At 37.3% G+C, this 26,915-nt stretch overlaps 1 protein-coding gene across 1 annotated transcript in view; it reads right to left on the bottom strand.

The window, feature by feature from the left end:
• Positions 1 to 26,915, bottom strand: part of COL12A1 (collagen type XII alpha 1 chain) — a 124,811-nt gene that overhangs the window by 78,096 nt on the left and 19,800 nt on the right. Inside the window, exons 9-17 of the mRNA XM_083376905.1 lie at positions 25,052 to 25,654; positions 20,513 to 20,785; positions 19,219 to 19,491; positions 18,065 to 18,187; positions 17,108 to 17,257; positions 7,731 to 8,000; positions 5,549 to 5,815; positions 1,728 to 1,920; positions 898 to 1,019 (exon numbers count right to left, since the gene is read on the bottom strand). Of these exons, the coding sequence (XP_083233031.1) occupies positions 898 to 1,019; positions 1,728 to 1,920; positions 5,549 to 5,815; positions 7,731 to 8,000; positions 17,108 to 17,257; positions 18,065 to 18,187; positions 19,219 to 19,491; positions 20,513 to 20,785; positions 25,052 to 25,654 (2,274 nt within the window). The remainder of the gene's footprint in view (positions 1 to 897; positions 1,020 to 1,727; positions 1,921 to 5,548; positions 5,816 to 7,730; positions 8,001 to 17,107; positions 17,258 to 18,064; positions 18,188 to 19,218; positions 19,492 to 20,512; positions 20,786 to 25,051; positions 25,655 to 26,915) is intronic.

The raw sequence follows: 26,915 nt of genomic DNA on the forward strand, positions 1-26,915 counted from the left end.
GGCACAGATATTTAAACAATCCTTTTAACACCTATTGTAATTTTTAAAATGCATTCTTCCTCCTCCTCTTTGCTCTGAAGTTCATGTTATCAGCTGCAAAACATTCTGGCTTCCTGCCACCACAGCTTCTGGTCTTTACATGGAAGGAATCCCACTGAGTAAAATCAAGCACACTCATCAGAGTTAAAGATGGGTTCATCTATGTTTCACATCATTGCTCCAATATTCAGATTTACTGAGAACAGTTACTCCAAGGACCTGAAGATTTAAAAGTATGACTTTCTTCTGCGTAAAACAATAAATTCTGAACTTTAGTCAATACAAAGATCATAAACTCGGAAGCAGAATATAGCTTACAAATCATGCATTTTCTAACCCTGGGTCACAATCAAAAAGCTGTACTGTGTGTCTATACCAGGGGTAGGCAACCTCGGCTCTTTTATGACTCATGGACTTCAACTCCCAGAATTCCTGAGCCAGAATTCCTGAGTTGAAGTCCATGAGTCATAAAAGAGCTGAGGTTGCCTACCCCTGGTCTATACCATGTCACTACACATATTTCACTGCCAAGGGAGCAATACTGGGAATGGAGATATCTAGAATCTGTGCTGAAATGGCCGACTAAAATAACCCCAAAGACTAGGTGGAATTATGCATGCAAACAGACTTTCCATAATTTGAAAAGTCTTCCAAATGGAAAAATCAACACTCTGTGTTACATAAAGATTCCTACTTTTCCATTTGAGAATTCTGGCAGATAAACTGCATGGTTTTACCAGCATGCTTTAAAATACTGTCATATATACTGTAGATGTTACTATCACAATGTTTCTATAAAAGCTCTTGCTTCATTTATTGAACACCATGCACTGTTTTCCTCATTAAAACTACATTTACCTGAATGTAATACTGACACATCTGGAACATCTGCAAGTGTTGTCTTTTCTTCTCCAATCAGAGGCATACTTTCACCTCCTTCAAACATTCCAAATACATTGACTTTATAAGAAGTGTCTGCCCTGCATGATTGAAAGATGTGCTATACATATTAGAGCAAAATGGTTTATGTAGATTCTTTCACTGTTTTTTTCCATAGCATGTTTAAAAATTGAGAACATATACGTTCCCCCCAACACACACATACACACACACACTTTAACATCACAACAATCCCATAAAATATGATTAGGCTAGGAAAGAGGAACTCAACTAAAAAAAATTGGGTCTGGACTAGAGATTGGAATCTGAATTGCTCTATTCCTAATCCTGATGCTCAAACCATTATATCATAACAGGTTTTCTTCAAACTTTAGAGAATTAGAGGGAATTAATAGTAGGCTTTCTGAAATCTTGGGCACCACACATCGGATAATGCTGGAGGTGTATGAAATGACTTTATTGCAGGACATTACAGCCCACTGTAGCTCAATAGTATTGCTTCAATAGGACAATTATATTCTAGCCATTGTACAAAACATATACATGGTCCAGCAAAAGGATTCAACGTTCTAAGACTCAATCTCATCTTCTAGTGAAACGCTGGTCTATTTTATTGGAAGATTTCAATCCTTCAGTTCTGTCTTCAGTAATTAGGGTAGATTTCAAAATAGATTTTTTAAAAAGTCAGACCGATAACATTAAGATGGGAAGGGATTTCAATAAACACCGCTTACATTTTTCTCTATGACAAGAAAGACTGAAACTGAAGGAAGTTACGATTGGCTTACCTCAGCTCCTCCAATACAACAGTATTGTCATATGGCCCAAGTACCAATTCACCAAGTTGTCTGTTTTCTCCGCTTGGATGGAAAGTGATTTTGTACCCTTTAACTTCCCCAGGGGCTGGCTCCCAGGTTACACGAAAGCTTGACCTTGTAGGATCTGAAGTCTGCAGATTTCTGGGAGGTTTAAATGGAGAAGCTGGAAAAGTCAAACAATACTCATTGAATCCAATGTGAGCTGTACCCACTGGATAAATGTCTCAGGGCCACTGTACATGTTCCGTGAAACAAACAGCAGTTTCAAAATTTTACTCAGACAGATCCAACACTGTCAGAGACACGTTTTTGCTTATGTTGTAGTATTTATTTCTTTTCCTTTCATGGCCTCAGAAATGTTTGAAATCTTCTGAAGTGGATTTTTAGAGCATTCAGAGAAAGCTGGAGGGGAAGGGGCTTAAGACAAGACCCTGTTTTGTCTTACTTACAAAAGCAATATCATCTATGGAATAACTTAACTGAATCCATACAATCGGAAACAAATGTGCCATCTTTCTCTTTTCTACTATCTTGGATTCTATCAGCATTGGAGGCCTTACAGTTGCATTTAATATTTTCATAAAAAAATAAGACATCCACCCAGAGTTTCTTTTTCATTCTGTAGCTATTTCGAGATAATTTTAGATAATTTATTATTTCTGCTGCTGCTGCATTTGTATCCATTTTGCAAAAATCATAAATCAAATGGAAAAAGAAAATTTCAAAACAAATATGGGAACTTAACTACTTAACAATTGAATATTCATTTGATGCCAAATAGCTGAGTCAGCAATTAGCACCAATTTGCTTATCTTAAGGAAGGCTCACTGGAAGAAAGTTGATTTATTGCCTACATTACAAATATTAAAATATCTTGAAAAACTGTATCTGGCTAATTAACATTAATTTCAAATGGACTAAGATGTAAATATCTTTTCCAGAATTATACAAAATTACATTTGTGCACCTGGAAACAGAGGTCAACAGCTCATACCTCTTATAAAGTGTGTTATAATTCTATAAGATTATGTCTGAAATTTACTTCTGAGGTGCCAAAATCATGTGTGGATTTTCACTTCAGTAGCAATCCATTATTACCGTTCATTATTGACAGGTTACAATGGTAAATCTTTAGGACACTTTAAGGTGTTCTATAAGCAGTGCAGCAAATAAAGATTAAATAGCACTGGACGTAAAGCACAAAATAAGCAAACATTAAGTTCCTTTTTAATTCAACTGTTTTTTTTCCCTGTTTCAAGCTATCCCACATGTGCATAGTTTTTCTTTCTTTCTTTCTTTTACTAAAATGGCACTCGTCCAATCTAAAAGAGCAAAAGCCAAGGATTTTGGTAAGGGATGAAACAGAAACAGCTTTGCTTTTTAAACTCCCAAGTAGACAATGCATTAGAATGCCAAGGACTATATTTAGGATCTTAGGAAAGAAGAGGATAATGCTCAGTTCGTAACTCCAAGATCCTATCGAATTTCTGTTCTCATTCAGAATCAGCTTGAAAATACTTCTTAGAATCACTTCAAACTATAGCTTCTGAGGCAGCAATCAGAAATCTATGTGAGAAGTCCCACGAGTACCAGATAATAAGAATAATTGTAAGAGATTGTAGAACAGGGTTCTTCAAACTTGGCCCTTTTATGACTTGTTGTAGAGATTGAGATCCAGCAACAATTAAACAGCCAAAGTTCTCTAAACCTTCCAGAAGGAACAGATTTAGCACACTGTTCTGCACACTCTTCTACTGAACTTCTAACCATAGATTATACTTCATAAACATGGGAAAGCTTGAGATTCTCATATATTTCTCTCCTGTGTTCCAGGTAATCACAACCAGTTGCAAATTAAATGAACTATGTCACAGTCTTAGGACAAAGCTATCAGAGCTAGGCTGCAAATATCTGGACTGCTAAAGGGCAACAACAATGCCAAAAGCTGGCATGACTAGATGCCAAAGGCGCACGGAACGCTGTTACCTTCCCACCGTAGTGGTCCCTATTTTTCTACTTGCATTTTTACATGCTTTCGAACTGCTAGTTTGGCAGAAGCTGGGACGAGTAACAGGCGCTCACTCTGTTACACGGCACTCGGGATTCGACCCGCCAAACTGCTGACCTTCTGATCCTCAGCGTCCTAACCCACTGAGCCACCGCTCAGTAGTAACCCTACTTTAGGAGTAATTTACTGAGCCACTTAGAAATATTTTTTGTTTGGTGCTCCTTTCATTTGCACAGTTCTTAACCGTGCCAGTTGAAGGGTATGTGATGTCCCTTAGCCACGTTGATATGTGCTGAAATTAACCCCATGAACAGGCAGTCCTCGACTTACAACAGTTTAGTGGCCATTCAGTTACAACAAAGTGACTTATGACCGTTTTTCACACTTATGACTTTTGCACTATCCCCATAGTCACATGATCAAAATTCGGATGCTTAGCAACTGACTCATATTTATGACGGTTCCAGTGTCCTGGGGTCATGCAATCACCTCTTGTGACCTTTTTACAAGCCAAGTCAATGGGGAAGCCAGATTCACTTAAAAACCGTGTTACTAACTTAACAGCTACAACGATTCATTTAACAACTGTAGCATAAAAGGTCATAAAATGGGGCAAAATTCAATTAACAAACGTTTTACTTAGCAACAAACACATTGGGCTCAATTGTGGTCATAAGTCAAGGACTACCTGTATAGTGTATTATTGAAATCCCACACAAGGATCCCAACAGCAGAAATTCTAAGAAATTAAGTGCCATATTAGCAACGGTAGCAGCAGCTTTCAAAACTATGAGACTATCAAACAAATATGAAATAATGCGGGCAGGAAAGAGTACATTGAAGCAAAAGATTCAAGGCTTTATCAGAATTTAGGCCAGAAAAATTCCTTATTACGGCCTCATTTGCTGTGTACTATTATGAGCTACCTTCTCTAATCTTCCAGCCTATCAACTACAATTAAATTTTAAAGTATTTAATTAAATTATATGAAATTAATTTTAAAATTTTAATTTTTATTGTTATTAGTAATTGTGGGCTTTACTAATTTAATTTTATTTTATTCTTTTTTGTATGGTTTTATTTGCCCTGTGAACCGCCCTGAGTCCTTCAGGAATAGGGCGGTATATAAAGAGAGAGAGAGAGAGAGAGAGAGAGAGAGAGAGAGAGAGGGAGGGAGGGAGGGAGGGAGGGAAGGAGGGAGGGAGGGAGGGAGGGAGGGAGAGAGAGAGGGAGGGAGGGAGGGAGGGAGGGAGGGAGGGAGAGAGAGAGAGAGAGAGAGAGAGAGAGAGAGAGAGAGAGAGAGAGAGAGAGAGAGGGAGGGAGGGAGGGAAGGAGGGAGGGAGGGAGGGAGGGAGGGAGGGAGAGAGAGAGGGAGGGAGGGAGGGAGGGAGGGAGGGAGGGAGAGAGAGAGAGAGAGAGAGAGAGAGAGAGAGAGAGAGAGAGAGAGAGAGAGAGAGAGAGAGAGAGAGAGAAGATTAACCCAAGGATCAATTTAGTTCCTGTATTGCCTGAAAGGACAGAAAGTTTATAGTGCATCCATGAAGGCCAACCTTGCCACAACCTAGGGAGGAAAAATGGAAGCATTTTCAGACAACTGCCAGGTAGGGCACACACACTTAATAGCAGTTTAAATAATAAATAAGCCTTTAAAAATAAGCAAATAATTATAACACATATTTCAATCTCTTAAGCTAGGAACTTTTGAACTTGTAAACTTTATACATTTTGGCTACAGTAATCTATCATATACACATATATACTTTTTTTTTAAAAAAATCTGCACCTGTTGTTCCTTCGCCTTTTCTGTGTTTTCCTTCACCGGTTTTATACGTTGGAATGACAGTAATATCATAAGTTGTTAGAGGCTGGAGACGTTTCAGCACTGTGGAGGTAACAGTCGGAGGCACTTTAGCCACTATTTGTCTTCCTCCTCTACGGGGTCGGTAAACCACACGATAGTTGATCACTTTTCCAGGTGCTGGTTGCCAAGTGACTCTCATTGTGGTCTCTTTCTCATTATCGACTTTAACAGTCTTTGCCTCAGGTGACACTTTGAAGTTTTAAATGAAAGATTAAAAGACATTACTTTTTCTGAACTATCCAGGAAAAGACACACCGAACTGTCTAGAAAGTAAGTCAAATTATGCTAATTCACTATATTTTGAAGAATGATCCCTCATATCTACAACTGTTTGATATTTTTTCATACTTGTACTTAAGTTCTCTCCAGCCCCCTCAAAAGTCCTTTTCTACTCGCATGGGATAGGGCCTTCTCGGTGGGAGCGCCTGCCCTCTGGAACCAGCTGCCGGTGGAGCTGAGGACTGCCCCCGACCTCCGATCATTCCGCCGGGGCCTGAAGACCTGGCTCTTTGAGCTCTCAGGCCCAGGCTGAGGAGAAATTTTTAATTGGGGTTTTAATGAATACAGGGTTAATTTAATATTTTTTAATTTGGTTTTTTAACTTTTATATGGTGGATTTTTAACTCCCTGTAAACCGCCCTGAGTCCTCAGGGAATAGGGCGGTATATAAATGTAACTAATAAATAAATAAAATAAATAAATATCTTAAACAGTAAATAAGAACATGATATGCAAGACTGATTCTCTCCAACATCTTGTCCCAACACTTTAAATTTATACAGAATATGTTGTTTTATTCTTCTTTTATTCCACATAGAATACTTCTTTCTTGTTCCTGGTTTAAAATTCATAAAAGAATCTGTACTAGATGCCACAGTTAATTACTTTAGCGCTACTAGACCAATCTTTCCTAAACATCAAAGGCATACATAAAAATGTGATCTACATTTATGGCTGACTAGAAACCCCTTTTTGCATAAAATGGAAAAAATGCACTTATGATTTGTGGTTTCAGTTATTAACAAGCTGGATAATACAAAAGAGTGAGTTTTCTTTTGTAGTTATAGAGTAAAAGATAACTTTATAATTGTACTTCTATTTGCTGCAAAAAAAAGTTGGAAGCTTCTATTTTTTTCTTCTTTCTATCCTTTTTCCTTTTTCTGTTTTCTTCTTATTAGTTTGTGTTAGTGTTTATGTTCTTTGTAAAACTTTCTATTAAAGAATGATAAAACAACATCAAAGGAACGCACAAGCTTGAACTTTCCAGCCCTGAACATCTGGAAAGTCATGACTAGAAATAACAGGAACTAGTGATCAGAATAGAAGGGGAATCGTTCTACCTACCAAATCTGAATTTTCTAACTTCACTAGTCTGTTCAAGCACACCCACACAAAATAATGCAGAGGCATTTCTCTATAATACTGCAATCCTTGGTAATCAGTTCTTGCAACTGAAATCTCCTAACTAGAATAGTATCCAGTGCTTTTTAAAAAATGTGGGCAAGCCTTACATCAAAAACTGAGTTTAATCTAATCATGTAAATATTAATCAGAGTTGCTCTAACCAACTTAATTTTTACTTCTAGTGTCAAAAATTTAATATTTGCTGATGTATCACAGAGTGAAAGATAGCTGATAGATGACAGATGGAAGAGAGACAGATAAATATATATGAGAAGGTTGGCTAGAATGATTTGGGCTCTTTTGAGTCTACTGCAATACTTTACTCTTGCCTTCTGTTGCTTCCTGCTGCTATTCTATGGTTTTAGTTGTCCTAGTGCAGGAGTAGGCAACCTTGGCTCTTTTATGACTCGTGGACTTCAACTCCCAGAATTCCTGAGCCAGCATGTCTCAGCTTGGAAACCTCTCCATTTCTCCTCAGCATGGCTGGCTCAGGAATTCTGGGAGTTGAAGTCCACGAGTCATAAAAGAGCCAAGGTTGCCTACCCCTGTCCTAGTGTAAGGTTAGTTTTTAATTTATTAGTTTACCTTTGTTTTAAAAACTGCCTTCAGCATTCTAAAGGATTCGCAAGATAGCAGTTTTGTGAATAAAGACTAAATAAACACACTTTGAATGCTTTGTTATCTTCTGTATTTTATCTACCTTCAGTTGTAGCTTGTCCCTCTAGAGGTGGTCCTTCTCCACTTCTGTAGGAAGCCAAGACTGAAATCTTATACTTAGTTTCAGGCTGAAGGTTTTTTAAGACAGTGTTAACTACATTTCCAGGAACTGTTGTTTCCCCAGACTGGCCATCATAAAGGGATTTCCATAGAATTTTGTAATTCTGAACTGGCCCTAGAGCTGCTGTCCATGAGATTCCAACTGAAGTATCGGTTATGTCTCTAGTAATCAGGTCACGAGGAGAACCACGTTCTTTATGAAAGAGAGAAAAATGAGAATTGTTGTGGTCAAACAACACATACGCCAATAAAATTAGAACATAACAAAGTGAATTGCCATGAAATGAAATAAAAAGCATCCTATTGACTTCAAAGGTATATTATCCATGTAATTTTCTTGATAACAATAAAGTTGAAATTTGGGAGATTCCACAAACTATTCAGAAAAACTTTGAATCTCACACAAATACAGCACTTTCCTCTATTCATTCAAGTATATAAATCCTTTTTCAGGGTTTAAAGAAAGGTTTTGTTGCTTTAATAAATCAAAACATCTAAAAAGCCTGAAAAATGTCCTGACACTTTAAAGAATAGTAGAAAATTCTTATGATCCAGAACATAAAAGGCCCAAAGCACATCTGAATCATTTCCAAACCAAGCACAACCACAGTAGTTAATCACTTGCCTTTTTCCAAAGAATTTTTCCAACTTTTCAGTCAAGCCTACCACCATAGTGTTTAGTTTTTCCAAGAATGCATGAAGGTTGGTTAGATGCAACCTTAATACAACTTAGCTATATTGTACAATTCCATTTAAGTATATTCCTTGAAAGAGTTTGCTTCCAAAATCTTATACTAGTCAAGATACTTTAATATCAATAATTAAGAGTTCTGAAAATAAGAGTGCAAACTATAAGAATACTTGTAAATACTATATTACATTAAATATTCTTGAATAATCTATAATGTATAAAAGAATGTCTTGATCTCATGAGTGCTATCCATGGGTAAAAGGGGAGTTTTGACAAAATTTGTACGAGGATGTCATCATGCAAATGTCACAAGTTGCATACTTGAATCTTCCATCAGAATGCAAGGATGTAATAGTGACATTGACGTGATTACTATTTGTCACCATGCAGTGATTGTCATTTCACACTATTGTGTTTTCCTGTGGATACTACTTAGTATTATTTGATGACTTGTATGCAATTTTTAGAATCTATATGCATCAAACAGAAATTTAAAGATAACATTTTGTAGTAAAGTTATATCCTCATTACAGCCAAATTCATAGCAATATGCAACATTCAGCTTGACCTGATATAGCTGAATGTTTTGAATTCTGTTATACCTTCAAATATCACTAAATTGGTTGTTAAATGAAGGTTTAATTCTGAAACTCAATCTCAGGAGAGTATTTTCCTGGAAAACTGAAAGAAACCAGATTTTAAATGTTACTTGCATCAGATTGTTTTCATTCTTTTGTAAAGCTTCTGTTTCAAATGTGGCTTTTTCTGGGATGTGAATGCAATCCAAATGGAAACAAATATGGAAAAACTCACTTGGTAGAATGTGCTGATGTCTTATAACAAAAGGTCTTTCCATATTTTAGTACAGACAGATAAGCCATTTTACATTGGCTACTTCACTTTGAATCCCTTCCAGATAATGATTTTAATATTAAACTATGATATCTTCAAATAATATAAATTTTGAACCATTAACTATGAAGGGAATTCTACATTAACAATAGTGCAGCACTGTAGGGTTGTATCCAGCAATATAACATTATCCTAACAAAAATAGATTAATAGTTTCAATAACATTAAATAGGAACTATACTCCTATGTAACTGGAGACATCATTTATTGGCAATAAAGTATAACCCATGTCCCCCACACAGCCCCCTATAATTTTTTGATTAGAAGAATAAAAAATTGGATTTTTCCAAGCAAACAACAAAGTAGAAATCCAAATATGAAAAAAGAAATTGAATAAGCCCTTGACCCCAAATAGTTTTTTATGGAAATGTTGCTCTCAATTTCTAAGTAAATACAAGGTAACACAGTGATTTCAGCTTCAGTGCAGAAAATAAGAAAGTGAACTATATATATTTACTGCAACTTAAAAAAAACAACTTCTCTGCCCGCTCATTCTATTAAAAAAACAGACCAAATGTTTAGGACAAGACATTAAAGCTCAGAGAAACAATGAGAGGTGCCATGGGACAGAGTCAAAGATATGTTAGAATTTGGCAATTTAATGGTAGGTATGCGCCAAGCACTGAATGCATACATTGTTTGGAAGAAGTTCCAGTGGCTCATGGATTAGTTTTCCACATATGCAGATCATTACATGCATCTCTACTCTAAATACTTTAGCCTGCTGAGTTAGGAAATAAGAGGAGCTGTGCAGTTTATGTTTCCCGAGCAGTCTTTCCTACATTGATGGCTTCGTGATTTTATTATAGGAGTTGAAGTCCAACCTTCTAGAAATCCTACACTGGAGAAATTGGCTATTTCACAATTTATCCCTTAGGATACTATTGGGTTGGCTATATTACAATGTACAATCTAGGATGATTACCAAACCTTGCATACATTTTGCTTCAAAACCTAGGACTAATGGCACATCAAGCAACCAAGTATTCAAAAAATAACAAAGCTTGGAAGCAGAATTCTATTTAGTCCTAGGGAGATGGGAGGCTATAAAATGTAATAAAATAAGTAAGCAAATGTGATTTCAAAATTGCACAATCCTGAAAGAAAGGACAAGTTGGAATCACCCCTTCAATGACATCTGGAAGATCATTAATCTCAAGTTGCAGTGCCTCTGTTCTAAAGCAGTGGCCAATTCCTCCTATTACACCCTTTTTCCCCCCTACCTTTCTGTGATGACTACTTCATTCTATCTGATGGTAGGATCTGTTCAGGCATTAAGGTAGGGAAATTGTGCTGGGCATGTGGCGAAAACCTAATTTATAATTTAATACTCATATTATATGAACACTTCCGAAATATTACTTCACTCCTATTCTTTCCATCATATTGACTCAAACACAGGAACTTCATTTGGATAGGGGTCATTTAAATTTGGGGGTCTTCCTGGACTCACAACTGTTGCTTGAAGAGCAGGTGGCAGCTGCGACATAGGTAGGGCTTTGTACAACTTCACCTGGTGCACCACTTGTGCCCTTTGTTGTATCAGGAAGCCATAGAGACAGTCATGTATCCCATGATCAACTTGCTTTACACGGGACTGCCCTTGTAGTATACCCAGAAGCATTAACTGGTCCAGAACGCACCTGCATGGGCAGTTATGGGCATGTCTCAGTTTATCCATGTAACAAGCCTGGTTCTCAAGCTGTACTGATTCTTAGTTTGCAATTCAAACTACATGGTCCTGGTTACTTGAGGAACTATGTGTCTCCCATAATATCTGCCAGGCCATTTTTGATTTTGCAGGGTTGGCAAGCTCCAGGTTCCTTCAATTAAAAATGCCATCTGTCAGGATTTCAGAAACATATCTTCTCTGGAGCAGCACCTACCCTCTGGAATGAGGTACTTCCTGAGATTTGGATAGTCCCCATCCTATTGTTTACAAGGGTCTTGAAGACCTGACTTTGCCCAAGTCCTTCATGAGGAAAAGTGAAGATCATTTGTTTCATTTCTGTCCTGTTTGTAATTTTTGCCATTTTTTACTTTCTCAAAATAATAATAATTATTAAATTTATATGCTACTCAGCCAGTGGTGCGATTCAGTCAGTTCACTGCATTCGGAGAACCGGCTGGCTTCCAGAAGTCCAGTCTAGGCCTTGGAGGCCTGGAGGAGGCCTCCTAGGCCTAGAACGGCCCACTGAAAGTGCATGGATGTCACTTTTGGAAATCCGTTCTAGGCCTTGGAGGCCCAGGCCTGCATTGAATAAGAGAACTGGTTGTTCAGGTATTTGAATTCCACCACTGTACTCAGGTCCCCAACTGGAGAGTTAATTGTTAATTGGATTTCTCTTGTTTTAATTGTTGCAGACCCAGTGTCATTGGCATATAAATATGTGGGGGAGGGGAGAGAAGAGAGATTGAGTTTTCTTTAGTTCTCTTCACCTTATTAGAAGGGCTGTAGCTGTCTCAGAAAGAGAGTTGTGAAGAAATTTAGCCATTAAATCATTTAGCCATTAAATCATTTAGCCATGAAATCATTCTTGGGAACATGTGGAATCCACAGATTTTCTTGAGTTATTTTCAGGAAAAATTCTTTGAGATCACATTTTATTCATAATTATTTAACAAAATATATGTGAAATGACCAGAGCAAACTTGCCTATTTAATTCATTAGTTTTCTAGATCACCTTAAATTTGAAATAAATTATATGTTCTGATAATTTTCAATATAAAAAAGCTAATAAAATAATTACTCTTCTCCTACAAGAAGCATAACAGGCACTAGTTATTGTATTTAATGATTTGGTAACCTATAACATCTTTGAGAGTTTCAGACATTTCAAGGATGGAGAGAAAAGGAATATAGAACTGTACAAGTCACAGAAAGCACAATATTTCCTCTTATGTTTCTGGGCTGCCTTTCAGCATGCAAACCAATGTGCTAATGGAAAAAAAGTCCCGTTATCTGAAGTGACACTTACTTCTGAACAAATTTTCCAGTTACAGGATTAAAAATTGTGAGTATATTGTGGGCACTGACAAATGATTGACTCAAGATTGTTGAAAGTTGCCACTGAAAGTACAGGAAGTAATAAAAGAGGTGATTTCTAGCTACCCATGATGTTCTCTACTACTCAGGCCATTTCTTAAGAAGGCACATTCCTCCACCAAAGGGTATTAGATTGCAGCTGTGGATCAGTTATATTTTGTAACCTATCTAACAAGAAAATGTCAAAGGCTATACTTTGCTTTACAGTGTGCCAGCTTCTATTTTTGGAATTTAAAAAAAACCCTCTTTTTATGACTCTGTAATCCCATAATTCGGGGTAAAGTTGGGGTGATTGGATGGGGCTGAGCATTTACTGGCCAGATGCCCTTCCTGACCCCTACATGAAGTTCACAGCAGACATTTTTTCTTTGCGCCCTAGGAGACGGAAACATCTGCCGCTACCTAGGATTGAACTCTCAACATTCCAAGTGAGAGGCAACAAACTTCACCACTAGGCCACCACGCCATTTGTTATTTTTAAAAAATTAAGTCAGTTAGTTCCAGTACAGCACAGTATTCTAGCAACTGTGTAATATGCTGCTCTTTTTAAAAAATATTTAGAAGAAGCTGGTTACTGTTTTCTTGTACAGTGTATCATTTCCTCTATGTTGATTTATTTTTTCCTAGAAACATGACTTTCCCATAGAAGAGACAAGGAACAGAATTGTTTCACAACTGGCAACTATCTCTTGAAAATGTCAGTATCAGAAAATGGAAAACGTCTAATTTAAATAATGCATGAGACAGCAGTAAATCTCCAAGGCAGAAACAGAATCTCTTTGTATGGCAAGCCATTTGCAACTCAAAATGTTCTCATGTTATGCTAAAACCTTCATTGTAAGGAAATGTCACTTGCAGTACTACTGACTCAATCTGTGGGAGGTCCTCAATTTTTAAAAAAAATATTTCTAAGTTAACTATGAAACAAAATAAGACACTTCTGCTGTGCGAAAGTGTTTCAGTAAAAATGTGAAAAGCCATTACTTAATGAAAAAGGAGAGCTATTTGTTTATGATTGATTAGAAATCCCATTTTATGTTCAATATGGTTTCGTGATAAAAGTAAAAGGTAAAGGTAAAGGTTCCCCCGCACGTGCATGCTAGTCGTTTCCAACTCTAGGGGACGATGCTCATCTCTGTTTCAAAGCCGAAGAGCCAGCGCTTGTCTGAGGACGTCTCCGTGGTCATGTGGCCGGCATGACTAGACGCCAAAGGCGCACGGAACGCTGTTACCTTCCCACCGGAGTGGTCCCTATTTTTCTACTTGCATTTTTATGTGCTTTCGAACTGCTAGGTTGGCAGAAGCTGGGACGAGTAACAGGCGCTCACTCTGCTACACGGCACTCGGGATTCGACCCGCCAAACTGCCGACCTTCAGATCGACAAGCTCAGCGTCCTAACCCACTGAGCCACCGCGTCCCTTGATAAAAGTACCTATGATTAAAATTGCAATCTGTGAAACTGGTAGTTGGAATTACAACATCAGATCCCGCTTCCTACTTATGCCACTGGTTTTGAAAGTTGGCATTTCCTAATGTTAGAAAAGCTAAGAAAAAGAGCATGGCAAAAAGTGGGTTATGGAACTGCTGGATGATAAGCTCTCTGGCTTTTTTCACCAAACCACCCTGAAGGGGAAGAGAGTGGCAGCATATTTAGCACTAAAATATATTGAAAATGAAAGTTATTACTATTTATCTAGACTATCAGAAGGCATTGGTAATGATTGATATTTTTGAAGGTTACTTTTTGGGAGTTATTATTGGTCTTTGAATTCTGCAAAGAAGCCACCTTACTACAAGTATACAATAAATAACCTAGGGAAAATATTGTTAGGGATCAGACAGATGGTGTGGGGCCAGGTAGGGAAAGGGCCTTGAAAGAAAAAGATGTTGAGAAGAATACAGTATAGCTGACAGAAAAAAATAAAAATAAAACATTTAAGATATAAACACATATTTTTAGTTTTAAGTAGAAACAAAGTCTGTAGCATACCAACATTTATTTATAAAGTCACAGATCTGTACTAGGACAATCACTGTAAATTATTGTAGAAAAACCTGAGTTCAGAATGTAATGTTACTTATTTGCAGGGCTTTTTTTGTCATAGAACGCTCAGAACGGAGTTCCGGCACCTTTTTTGGATGGAACCTTGTAGGGTAGGCAAGGCAGGTTGTATGACATGTGTGAGTTCCGGCACCTTTTTCTTTTACAAAAAAAGCACTGCTTATTTGTATAATAACTATTAAATTATTAACTTAAAATAATATCTTGAACTTCTTGGTTCCACAAAGATACCTTATTTAAAAACTACAGAACCCAAGTGACAAGAGAAACGTTCACCAAGACCTGTATTCAATTCAATCTTTTTAAAAGAAAACATCAATTCAATGTTTTTTAAAAGAAAACACTTCCTTGTCATTTGACATTATACCTCAAGGCAAATAAGCAGGCTCTTGGTATACCTCCTCTCTGTGGGAAAAAAACAGATTAATAACAGTAGCTCATAGAAACATTTAATTCTGAGCTAACAACTGGTTTCAACAATTGCTCTGTTTACCATTATGTTTATTTTTAGCCCCTGACCTATAAGTTTGGCTTTGAGTAAAAAATGAAAATTAAATGGAAGGCCTCAAGAGAAAGGACGTAGAAGAAGAGGAAGGGTATAATCAGTTAAAAAAATCCCCAATGTGTCAAAATTTGTACAGAATAAAATACAAAAGTAATGAAAAGCAGAATCTAGACAGAAAATCGTAAAGACAGCATACCTTAAAGAGTATGTTACAACTGAAAATCCTTTTAACAGGGGTTAAATCCTGAATGGGCCTAAAGGAAATTGTATTCCATTGGTGAACCACTGGTCAATTTATGGTAAGCCATCTGGAGTCTGCGGTTACTGGGATTTACGCCAATAATTATGAACTCACTAGACTCACTGATCTCCAACATTCACTGATTTTAATATTATATTTATTGCTTTGCTGTTTTACTCTTTTAATATGTTTTATCTGATTGCAAACTGCCCAAAGTTGCATGACTGCAAGATGGGTGGCATATACAGTTAAATAAACAAACAAACAAATAAGCAAGCTACCTTCCCACTTCAGCATAATCAACGTGTTTGCTTCAAAGAACGAGATGAGTCAGGTCACATCCATCAAGACCCTCACTGGATGCCACCCATACCTAACCCATCACAAGACCCTCACCTGACATGACCTCCCCATCATAAGACCTAGTGACCACACAAGGCCCTTATAAATAGTGGAACACTGACACTGACATCCCCTAAATGCCTCTGAAGATATTACCTAGCTCTGGTAATGAAACATTTGGAAACCAACCCACAAGCAACAAGGCAACTATTCTTGCTCATTTCCCCCCCCAAAAAATCTGTTTAATGATTTTGTTCTGTTACACACAATAAACTTGGTTCTTTCACCCCAACAAAAGCTGCTTGTTCTTAAGAATATTTAAGCTAGAGTCTGCTCCATTTTTGTGCTATCTGAGATTAAGAGCAAAATGCTATCTTGATTTCTCTTGCAATCCACTTATCATTTTTGTTTGTACTTATTCAGAGTTCCGATCATTTTTTCTCATAAAACAATTCATGACAATAAACCTTCTCTAGAGCCCTTGGACTACTTGCAAAGCTTTCTCGTCTAGCTGAAGAAAAAACACATTCCACAGGGTGAATGTTATTTAAAAGCATGTACAGTAATTACACAATTAATCTCTTCTGTCGCTGATAAAGGCAAGCTGAATGCCCAAGTAATGAGACACATTTTGATTACAGATGCTATCATAATGTAACCCTGTTAAGACATGGAAGTCATAAATAATAATGTTATGATAGATAATAGCCTTTAACCATATACTTAGAACTTGCATTCATGCGCTCTGTCATTCAGACTACATAATTATGTTAAGCAGAGATACTGTAGAGGGAGTATGATGAACTGGTGATGGTCAGAGGGGAAGAAGAGCAAAGGACATGGAATAGGAGCCAGATCTTCTTTGCTACATTTTCACTGTGTACCAAATACATTCTCTGAAAGTTCTCTACAATCAAACCTTATGCACAGTGAATAGCTGCTTTCCAGACGCAGTAACTGACACTTCCTAAAAACTGAAATCCTCTTTGAGCTGCTGCAAGAAAATAATGTCTGAAACTGTACAGAAGAGAAGCCTGTTGCAATTATCTATTCAATTCAGGGCAAAAAAAGGAATGCAAAACAACAGCTGGATAAATTCACACATTGGGCTAAACAAAAGGTTTCGGCGATCTTTCTTGAGCAAACTACTGAGATCTGATTCACCAATGACACTTTTATTCACTCAATCATAAAAACCATGTTTCGCAAGCCCACAGTTTTTGTTTTGAGTAAGTTTTGAGTAAGCTCTTTATTTCTAGTATTTCAAGTATACTAGCAGCTGTACACATATATGCTCATTCAAATGTGAAATATGCATAGAATTACTGGAGATGGGGAGATTTCCTATATTAGTTTTAGTTGGAATTGGCAACCCTACGGTTTCTTTTTGAGGGTGATCTATTCTTCCTTACGGAAAATGTCTTAATTCCTGTTTTTGTTTTTGTTTTCAGATAAATGGGGTAGTCTATTCCAACCGTAATAGATCCAGGTGTTCTTACCTTCAAGTGTTTCTCCTTGTTCAGAAAGAGCCTCTCCTGCTCCAGATGCGTAAAGGGCAGTTACTGACAAATCATATTTTGTTCCTGCTTCCAAGTCAGTGAGAACTGCACTGGTAGTGTCTCCCCTTACGGTTATCTCTTTAGGTTCACCTCCAATCACTGGAGTATATGTGACAAGATACTGCTGCACTTGGCCAGGTGCTGAATTCCAATTTAGTTTCAATGAGGATGTTGTAGCATCCGAAACTTTCAAATCTCTTGGTCTTCCAAGCACTATATAGGATAAATTTTAAAAAAAAAACCTTAGGAGCAAACCAACAAAAACATTCCAAGAACAATTTTCTATCCTTAAGTTCTGTTGAAATTAGGGCAAAAAAGGAATGCAAAACAATAGCTGGATAAATTCAAACACTGGGCTAAAACAAAAGGTTTCGGCGATCTTTCTTGAGCAAACTACTGAGATCTGATTCACCAATGATACTTTTATTCACTCAATTATAAAAACCATGTTTTGCAAGCCCACAGTTTTTGTTTTGAGTAAGTTTTGAGTAGGTTCTTTATTTCTAGTATTTCAAGTATACTAGCAGCTGTACACATATATGCTCATTCAAATGTGAAATATGCATAGAATTACTGGAGACAGGGAGATTTCCTATATTAGTTTTAGTTGGAATTGGCAACCCTACGGTTTCTTTTTGAGGGTGATCTATTCTTCCTTACGGAAAATGTCTTAATTCCTGTTTTTGTTTTTGTTTTCAGATAAATGGGGTAGTCTATCCCAACCGTAATAGATCCAGGTGTTCTTACCTTCAAGTGTTTCTCCTTGTTCAGAAAGAGCCTCTCCTGCTCCAGATGTGTAAAGGGCAGTTACTGACAAATCATATTTTGTTCCTGCTTCCAGGTTAGTGAGAACTGCACTGGTAGTGTCTCCCCTTACGGTTATCTCTTTAGGTTCACCTCCAATCACTGGAGTATATGTGACAAGATACTGCTGCACTTTGCCAGGTGCTGAATTCCAATTTAGTTTCAATGAGGATGTTGTAGCATCCGAAACTTTCAAATCTCTTGGTCTTCCAAGCACTGTATAGGATAAATTAAAAAAAGAAAAAACAAAACCTTAGGAGCAAACCAACAAAAACATTCCAAGAACAATTTTCTATCCTTAAGTTCTGTGAAATAGTGGTGAAATAAATTACTATGACACTATTATTTTTTTATAATACAATCAAACCTTTATTTAATGAACTAATTGGATGGGTGGGGAAACCACTATTCCCAAATGTTTTAAATCCCAAAGTCAATCATCTGCATTAACTGACATCATTTGTATAATAAGGTTATTACACAAACACATAAAGTGATGTGTGATATTAATTTGTATCATTTGCATAATCAGCTCATCACTGCAGACATGTTAAAATATAGAAAAGGTGAAAATTAAGATACATTTAAGTGTTTCATCTGGACTTTTCTATTATTTTAGATAGAATTACCAAATGAAATTTTCGTCCATGGTATCTGAAGTCTTTAAATGGGGTCTGCTAAGTCAAGTTTTCCTGGATAAGCAAGAGATACCAGATAGCAGTGGTATTTAGTGTCAGACAAACAATACAGTAATACATGAAAACCATAGCTATCTCAAGTATGGAATTAGGGCATGGGACATCATGACACAAACTCCAACTCTTCTGTACTTGTGTGCAGTGCCACAATGCAAGTGCACAGGGGGAAGTTTTATTATTTTGACATCATTGTGGCTAGGGAATAAATATGCTGAAAGCTGCAGTTTTAGGGAGAAAGAAGATAAGAAATAGAGATCTGCTTGGCCACTGGAATGAAATTTAAGAGATACAGATATATATTATTGCTAAAAAGAAGTGTGCCTCTACAAAGAACCTGGATTCAGAGATTGGTAAAGACATGTAGATATTTGTGCCTTAATATGCAATAATTAACACACTCAAGATGAGACATGTCAAGCAATTATTCTGCATGCTGCCAATGAACCAGTGAAATGTATCATAGCTTCCTATTACAATGAAGATAGGCTAGTAGACTTTTATTGCTATATCCTATATTAAAATGCATTTGACTGCAAAAGCAGGATGTACCTTCTTCAGTTTTTCCATGACCATCCAATGGATTTCCAACTCCAGACAAGTACTCAGCAGTTAAGGAAACTTCATATGTTGTATCAGGCATCAGATTATGTAGAGTGGTTGCCCTTTCATTTGCTGGGATGGTTACTTGTTTTGTTTCCCCACCAGTAACTGGTCTATATGCAAGTCTGTATCTGAGAACATTCCCTGGGGCTGGTGACCATCCAACTTTAAAACTATCCGTTGTTTCATCAGTTACTCTCAGGTTTCGTGGAGATCCTATGACTAAAAATATTTTTTCCAAAAAGCATAAATATTAGCCCTATGTTTTAATTCATCTCAAAATAAATAAACAAATACAATCTTGCTAGGTTATACAATTGTATCATTCTGTTCATGCTTTAACACTTTTTGTCAGTGCTATCTAATATGGACAGTACCCAAATATAGAATTACCTTCCCATGGAAGTTTAATTGGGGCTGTATCCAAATTGCTTATTTGCCCAGGAATTTTACACTGGTCAGTTGTACTACAAAGAATACCTACTACATGCTAGACATGAGGAAAATAGAATGGATTGATTAAAGACTTTATAGCATTCTAAAAACCTAATAGTACGATATATAAAGAGTATCAGCACGCAGGACTAATAAGGTAGAAAATGACGAAGAGGAGTGAATGTTCTGATAAAAATTTAATGTAAAATAGTTTCTATTATCACATGGGGTTATTTTTTCAAATTATCCAAATTATTTTCTGTAGTCCTGTGAATTGCTTCATCATAAACGATGCCCAAATACATACACACACACACACACACACACACACACAGAGAGAGAGAGAGAGAGAGAGGGGGGGGGGGGTAACAAGTGAAATGTATATCTTTAAAATAAGGAATTATACCCGAGAACTGTAAATATATGATATTAGGATCGTAATCCTCTTCTTCCTATTCACAGTCTAAATTAAAAATGTATTACTGTATGCATATTTATTTTATTGAGAAATGCATTTACTTCAAATAAATGCAGTTTCCTTGAAATAAATACATTATATATTGTTCTGTGTCTTTCTTCTGTTCATAAGGCAATGGGAAAGTTTGCTGCCATTTCTCATTTAGCAATAGATTTCTCCTCATATGACCTGTCAGCTATTATCTGGACATAATAAAATTGGATTCATACATAATTAACTTTCAACTGCTGGTTTTGCTCAGGAGCAGCCACCGTAATTTGGTAACAAACATTTGGATCTCTATGTTAGGGTTAAGAGAGAAGAACAGAATCGAGGCAATAGGAATGATACCTTCTAAAGTTGTTTCATTCCCATCCAGTGGAGGTCCATCACCATCTTCATATTCTGCAATCACACTGACAGAATATGTAGTTTTGGGTAGTAATTTAGTAAGGATTGTGTTAGTCACTGGAGCACGTACAGAAACACTGACTTCCTCTCCACCAAGAGCCTCTTTATACTTGATAAGGTAAAACAAAACATTTTCTCCTGCTGGAGACCAGGTAAGTTTGAAGCTGTTAGAAGTCACTTCAGAAAATTCCAAGTTCCTTGCAGGTAAACGAGCTGTTAAAAAATAACAGTTTAGTAAGCAAAGCACGGTTAGATAAATGTTTTAAATTCCAGCGAGGAAAATCTTGATTTCTCTATGTAGTAAAATCTATATGGGGAAAAATGTGATTTCTCTATGCAGTAAAGTCTTGTTGAGCATGCTTGTTGCTTGCTAAGCTACCCATACCTTAAATCAGAGGTCTTCAAACTCGGCCCTTTTATGACTCATGGACTTCAACTCCCACAATTCCTCAGCCAGTGTGCCTGGCTGAGGAATTCTGGGAGTTGAAGTCCATGAGTCATAAAAGGACCGAGTTTGAAGACCCCTGCCTTAAATAAAAACATATATCTGAGTAATCTTACTCTAAAAAAATAGCAATTCAACACTTTTTTTTCTAGCTAGTATGCGTCATGTATACTAACTGGACCAGGGATAGGCAACCTTGGCTCTTTTATGACTCGTGGACTTTAACTCCCAGAATTCCTGAGCCAGCTATGTTGGCTCAGGAATTCTGGGAGTTGAAGTCCACGAGTCATAAAAGAGCCAAGGTTGCCTACCCCTGAACTAGACAATAACCACAGCATGACCTTTGAGCAGTGAAAAAAAACAAAAACAAAGAGTTACATTAAAGCAAGTATCAGCTAAAACTCAGTTAAAACACAAACTACTGGATATAATACACTAGTGCCAGAGATCCCCATTTAATATCCCACTCATTGCGTGGAGGAAAAGCCAAGTCTTCATAATCATCTACTTAATTAAGTACCTATTAAAACAGAGGTGATGCATTCAATACATTTAACCAACTGATATGCAGACTTCAGAAATATTCCATTCAATTTTTCAGGAAAAGAAGACAGAGTACAGTAATATTTATTGTGGAAGAGGCACAACATACTTTACTTAAATACTTTAAGTAAATACTTTACTTAAATACTTTACTTTACTCTACTTAAATAAATAACAGCAACCCCACTCTATAGTACCATTCTGATCTCAAATCAAAGCAGATAATAGCTTTAAAAAGTAGCAATTTAATTGAAGGAGGAGGAGGCCAGGGTGAAGAGTTCTGTTTCTTTCATCCGCACATCTCTATCTAGTATCTTACGTTTATCCAACTCTTTTGGGGAAAAGCATTGGGCAGGCAACAAACAAAGGAGGAAAAACTGTAATCCAGAGCTTGCTGTACTGTCACCTGGCTAGGTGACTTTGGCAACTAAGCCTGTAGATCGTAGAATAACAAAGTTGAAAGGAGCATTTAGGGCACCAAGTCCAACCTTTTATTCAGTGCCAAGGATAAAATTTAAAGCATTCCCAATAGATGGCTGACTATTCTGTACACGAACACCTAGAGGGGAAGGTGAGCAGATTACTTCCCTGAGTGAATACTTTCACTGTCAAACTATTCCTACTGCCTTCTAGAAACTTAAAACATAATACTCCACACCCTGCCCTCTGGAACGTAAAGAACAGGTATAGAGGTATTTACTTTATTTTGTGTGATATGCCTTCCAGAATTTAGAGGATGCTGCTATATTAACTTCCCTCACACAGTTTTCTTTTTTCAAGACTAAGTGCCCCTAGCTCTTTCAGTCTGATTTCTAGTCTCCTGATAATTCTCCTTACCTTTCTGAACCCAATTTCAGTTCCCTTGAATCTTTAAAATGGAGTGCCCAGAATTAGGCAAAATACCCAAACAGAGGTTTGGCCAAAGTAGAATAAAATAGAATGTTTGTAACCTATCAATTGAAAGCTATACTTTAGCTGAGGTGTCTTTTGGCTGTCGGTTCACACCACAGTTGTCACATCTACTGCACAGGCAACATTAATCACAACTTACGTGTTTATTTCACTTATATGTCTCCAAATCAACCAAAGACTCATGCTGCTTTATAATAACAGTCAGCAATAAGGAGCCTTGGGGGAGCAGTGGGCTAATGCCTCCTTAAGTAACACCAGCTGCCTGCAATTATTGCAGGTTCGCATCCCACCAGGCTCAAGGTTGACTCAGCCTTCCATCCTTCTGAGGTAGGTAAAATGAGAACCCAGATTGTTGGGGGCAATAAGCTTTGTAATAATGCCGCTGGGGGGGGGGGGGGAAAGCCCTAATAAGCTGGCATATACATAGAATGAAGGCTACTGCTAAGCACATTGGTTTGTGCTTAAATTGTAAGCCGCCCTGAGTCTTCGGAGAAGGGCGGGATATAAATGGGATAAAAAAAAAATAAGAACAGCCAGAGAACAGAACCAAAGTTAAAACATCCACAATAAAGTATAAAATAAAAATAGAACTAAGCTACTTATCAAAATGCAAAAAAATGCACAAATATAATAAAAATACCAATTTTAATACTATTTAAAGTCTATCTTCATTGTCAAAATCACCACCAGATCAATTGCAAAAGGCAGTTTTACTTGGAACAGCTTCCATCCTGTAATGATACCTTTATTTAATACCAACAAACATCCACCATGTCTATCCTAGCTCTTTGAAAAGAACTCAACAGGTGGATAAAAATGCCAAATCCAGTCTAAACATCTGACTGCGCAATGAACCAATAATAATAATTTACTTGGAACAGCATAAATTAAATTAAAATTAAAAATTATTCTATTTGTTTTTTTTTCTAACGATAGTATCTTGGATCCTATTAAATCTGCATCGTGGGGTGGACTCTTCCGCTCATAGGACATTCCTTCCAATTGAAGGGAAATAATATAAACTGACTTTCCCAAAATGAGCCTTTTAGGTATGTCAGACTAGAGCTAACATACCGAAATTAGTCCCTGCTGGTTTTTATGGCAAGGATCCACTGAGTTAAGAAGACTGAAATCTTTTTTTTTTTTTTGCACATGATCAGGCAAAGTGGAGAATTTGACACTTGTATACACAATCCAATTCTACTTAGGAATAGGCGTTCAAATCTTAACTTCTTCAAGGAGGCATCAAGCAGCCGCAAGGAGGCCTTGCAAATGCCAGTATCTGCCTCACTCTGGCACCCCTCATCAGGAGTGAGAAGGAGATGGCAAAGGTCAGCTGCAGGCCAGCCAAGGGGGTTGGGGTGACAGAGAGACAGTCAGGTTGGAGGGGTTGAAATGCACGCTGTGCTTGCAAATGCAGGCAGGCTGCCAAGCGCCCAAATTTTGATCACTTGACCATAGAAACAATGCAACAGATTTGACTTCAAGGACCAGCCGTAACTACGATTTGTTCAGTGTAGGTTGCTCTATTAATTTTTTCCCCTTTCCTTTCCATGCTTAATTGCCAACTCTTTTAAATGATACCACTCGATATTTCAAAAACATTACTGGCTGAAATAGAATGTTTTCCCCATTTTTATTTATGGATTGGGTTAATTATTTGTATCAAAAAGTGGTTTAGAACATTGGTGGAGCAGTGGGCTAATGCCTCCTTAAGTAACACCAGCTGCCTGCAATTAGTGCAGGTTCGCATCCCACCAGGCTCAAGGTTGACTCAGCCTTCCATCCTTCCGAGGTAGGTAAAATGAGGACCCAGATAGTTGGGGGCAATTAAGCTGACTTTGTAATAATGCCGCTTGGGGTGTGTGTGAAAGCCCTAATAAGCAGGCATATACATAGAATGAAGGCTACTGCTAAGCTTGTAAGCCGCCCTGAGTCTTCGGAGAAGGACGGGATATAAATGGAATTAAAATAAATTAAAAAAAAACACATAAAATGTACTCCCTCGTTTCCTGGTCATTCAATGATAACAGAAAATATCCACTGTCAATCATCATGGCTATCCATAATCTAGTGGTGTCCCATGATTTAACTTCCCATGAAACCTTCTATCCTTTTGCTACAATCACAGTCCTGCTTTTCAAGTCCATATTATGTAACTCCTCCCTGTATTGGTTGGGAACATATATGATTGCACATAAGTAATTTTCACCATAGCTCCATATGGCTTTAAAGTTTTTATCTGGCAATGACTTTCACCCATTTCTAGAAAAAGAAACAAACCTAAAACAAGTCATGTGTTATTTTAGGTTTATTTATCAAAGGAACACGATCAGAGGTCCCTGCCAGAAAGCGCCTTAAACTTTAAACAAAATGTTGGTGAGCTATATAGGGATGTGGAAAGTATCCAATACATATGATCACATCATGTTCACAACAGTCCATGAACCATGCTTTCAGCGGTCATTTCCCTTAAAGTAGCAGTAAATCATACTGCTATTATTTGAAGATAAATACTTCAGATAAATACTTCAGAAAGTATTTTCATCACACGTTTCTACATGGAAAGAGCCACCTACCTTTTTTTTTAATCTCTTCAAGTTCCTGTTCAATTTGCAAACAGAGGGACTGTGTAAGTTCAAATGATATTCTTTGAAAAGCATCAAAATCTTCCACAGTGTAGACATGGGTATCTGCGGGCGGTGTAGCAATTGCTTCCAACTCAGACCGCACAGCATCCTTAACACCAACTGCAAATATTTCTACATTTGTGTTCCTCAGTTTTATGGCTGGGTCTTTAAAAGCATCGGATGATTTTCCATCCGTAATAAGAATCATGACTCTTGCAACGTTTGGTCTTGCACCCCTGCTCGGGATGAGGACTTTTTCTCTTACGTAAGTCATAGCTTTGCCTGTGTTTGTAGATCCACCTCTGTACGGGAAGGTATTAATAGCTCGAATTACATCTTCAATTTTGTTGTATCTGTTCAAAGGAAATTCCGTATATGGATCCCTGCTGTACTGCACAAGGCTTATTTGGACTTTTTCAGGTGAAATCTCAAAGCTTTTAACTAACACTTCTAAAAATGCTTTTACTTTAGCAAAGTTGGCAATACCAATACTGTAGGAGCCATCAATCAAAAGCACAATATCCGCTTTTACATCTATTCCTTGTGCGCATTCTGTAAAAAGAAATATGGGTATTTAGTATTGATATATAGCAACATTTGTTTCTTTCACCTGGCTTTTAACCGACAACAATGTTTTTTCGAGCTCTTCATATGTCATTGACTTGTACTCCATTAATATTACAGTGCTACTGTAACTCCGTATTTGACATGTTAACCACCTTGATTTTTCTGGAAAGCAGCGGTATGTAATTGTTGCTGTTAGTTAGAAAGTAAGAACTCTTAAATTATCTGAAGCACAGGTAGTCCTCAACTTATGCCACAATTAGGATCAAAATTTCTGTTGCTAATCATGCTAGTTTTTGAAAGGGCCACACCCGATTTTTCAACACTTTTTGCCAACAAAATCACTGCAGTTGTTAAGTGAATCACATGGAACTTCCCCCACTGATTTTGCTTGTCATAGCTTGGGAAGGTAAAATGGCAGCCACATGGCCCTGGGATGCTGCAATGTCATAAATACATGCCATTTTCCAAGCACTTGGATTTTGAACACATGATGATGGGTATACTGTGATAGTCATAAGCCACTTTTTTCAGTGCCATTGTTAGCTTTGTACAGTCATTAAACAAATGGTTGTAAGTCGAGGACAACCTGCATCTATATATTCTAGCATCCTGTTTCCAACAGTGCAAAATGAAATCAATGGAGGGAAAAAACCCAAAGAGAAAATATCACAGGCTGTATGAAAGAAATTCAGAAGAGAACCAGCACAGCTCAACTGCTAGGCACAACCTCTGGCCCTTTCCTATTGTTTGTATGACTTACACAGTCTAGATTCAAAGGACAAAAGGCAATTTGAAACATATGTGGGTATGCACGTAACATCTGTCTGAACCGCTTTAAATTTAAGGCATGTTTTCCTGGAACTGGGAAGAAAAAGATCCTTCTTTAAAGTATTGCCAACAGGTACCACACACAATCCCAAATCAGCAATTCACCTTCAAATCTTGTTCACTGCACACACCTACTGTGTGCATAGCAACAGATTGAACAGTTGGCAGTTAAGAGTTTGTACTGTCGTTGAACCTGCATATTCTTTCAAAGATGCAGCTCCTTGTAGATCTGTTTAGCTGATCAAGACTGGGATTTCATAACAACAGGCAGGAGAATTTTTAATTGTTTGGCTATTACATTTGCATTTCAGATTGGACCCTCCATAATTAAGTAATTGCATTTGTGAGACGTGTTCCTTGCATTGCCAAAAAGTAATCCACTGTTAGAATGAGATCACCTTTTTACACTATATGAGAA

This window comes from Vipera ursinii (assembly GCF_947247035.1).
Source record: "Vipera ursinii genome assembly, chromosome: 1".
Lineage (NCBI taxonomy): Eukaryota > Metazoa > Chordata > Lepidosauria > Squamata > Viperidae > Vipera > Vipera ursinii.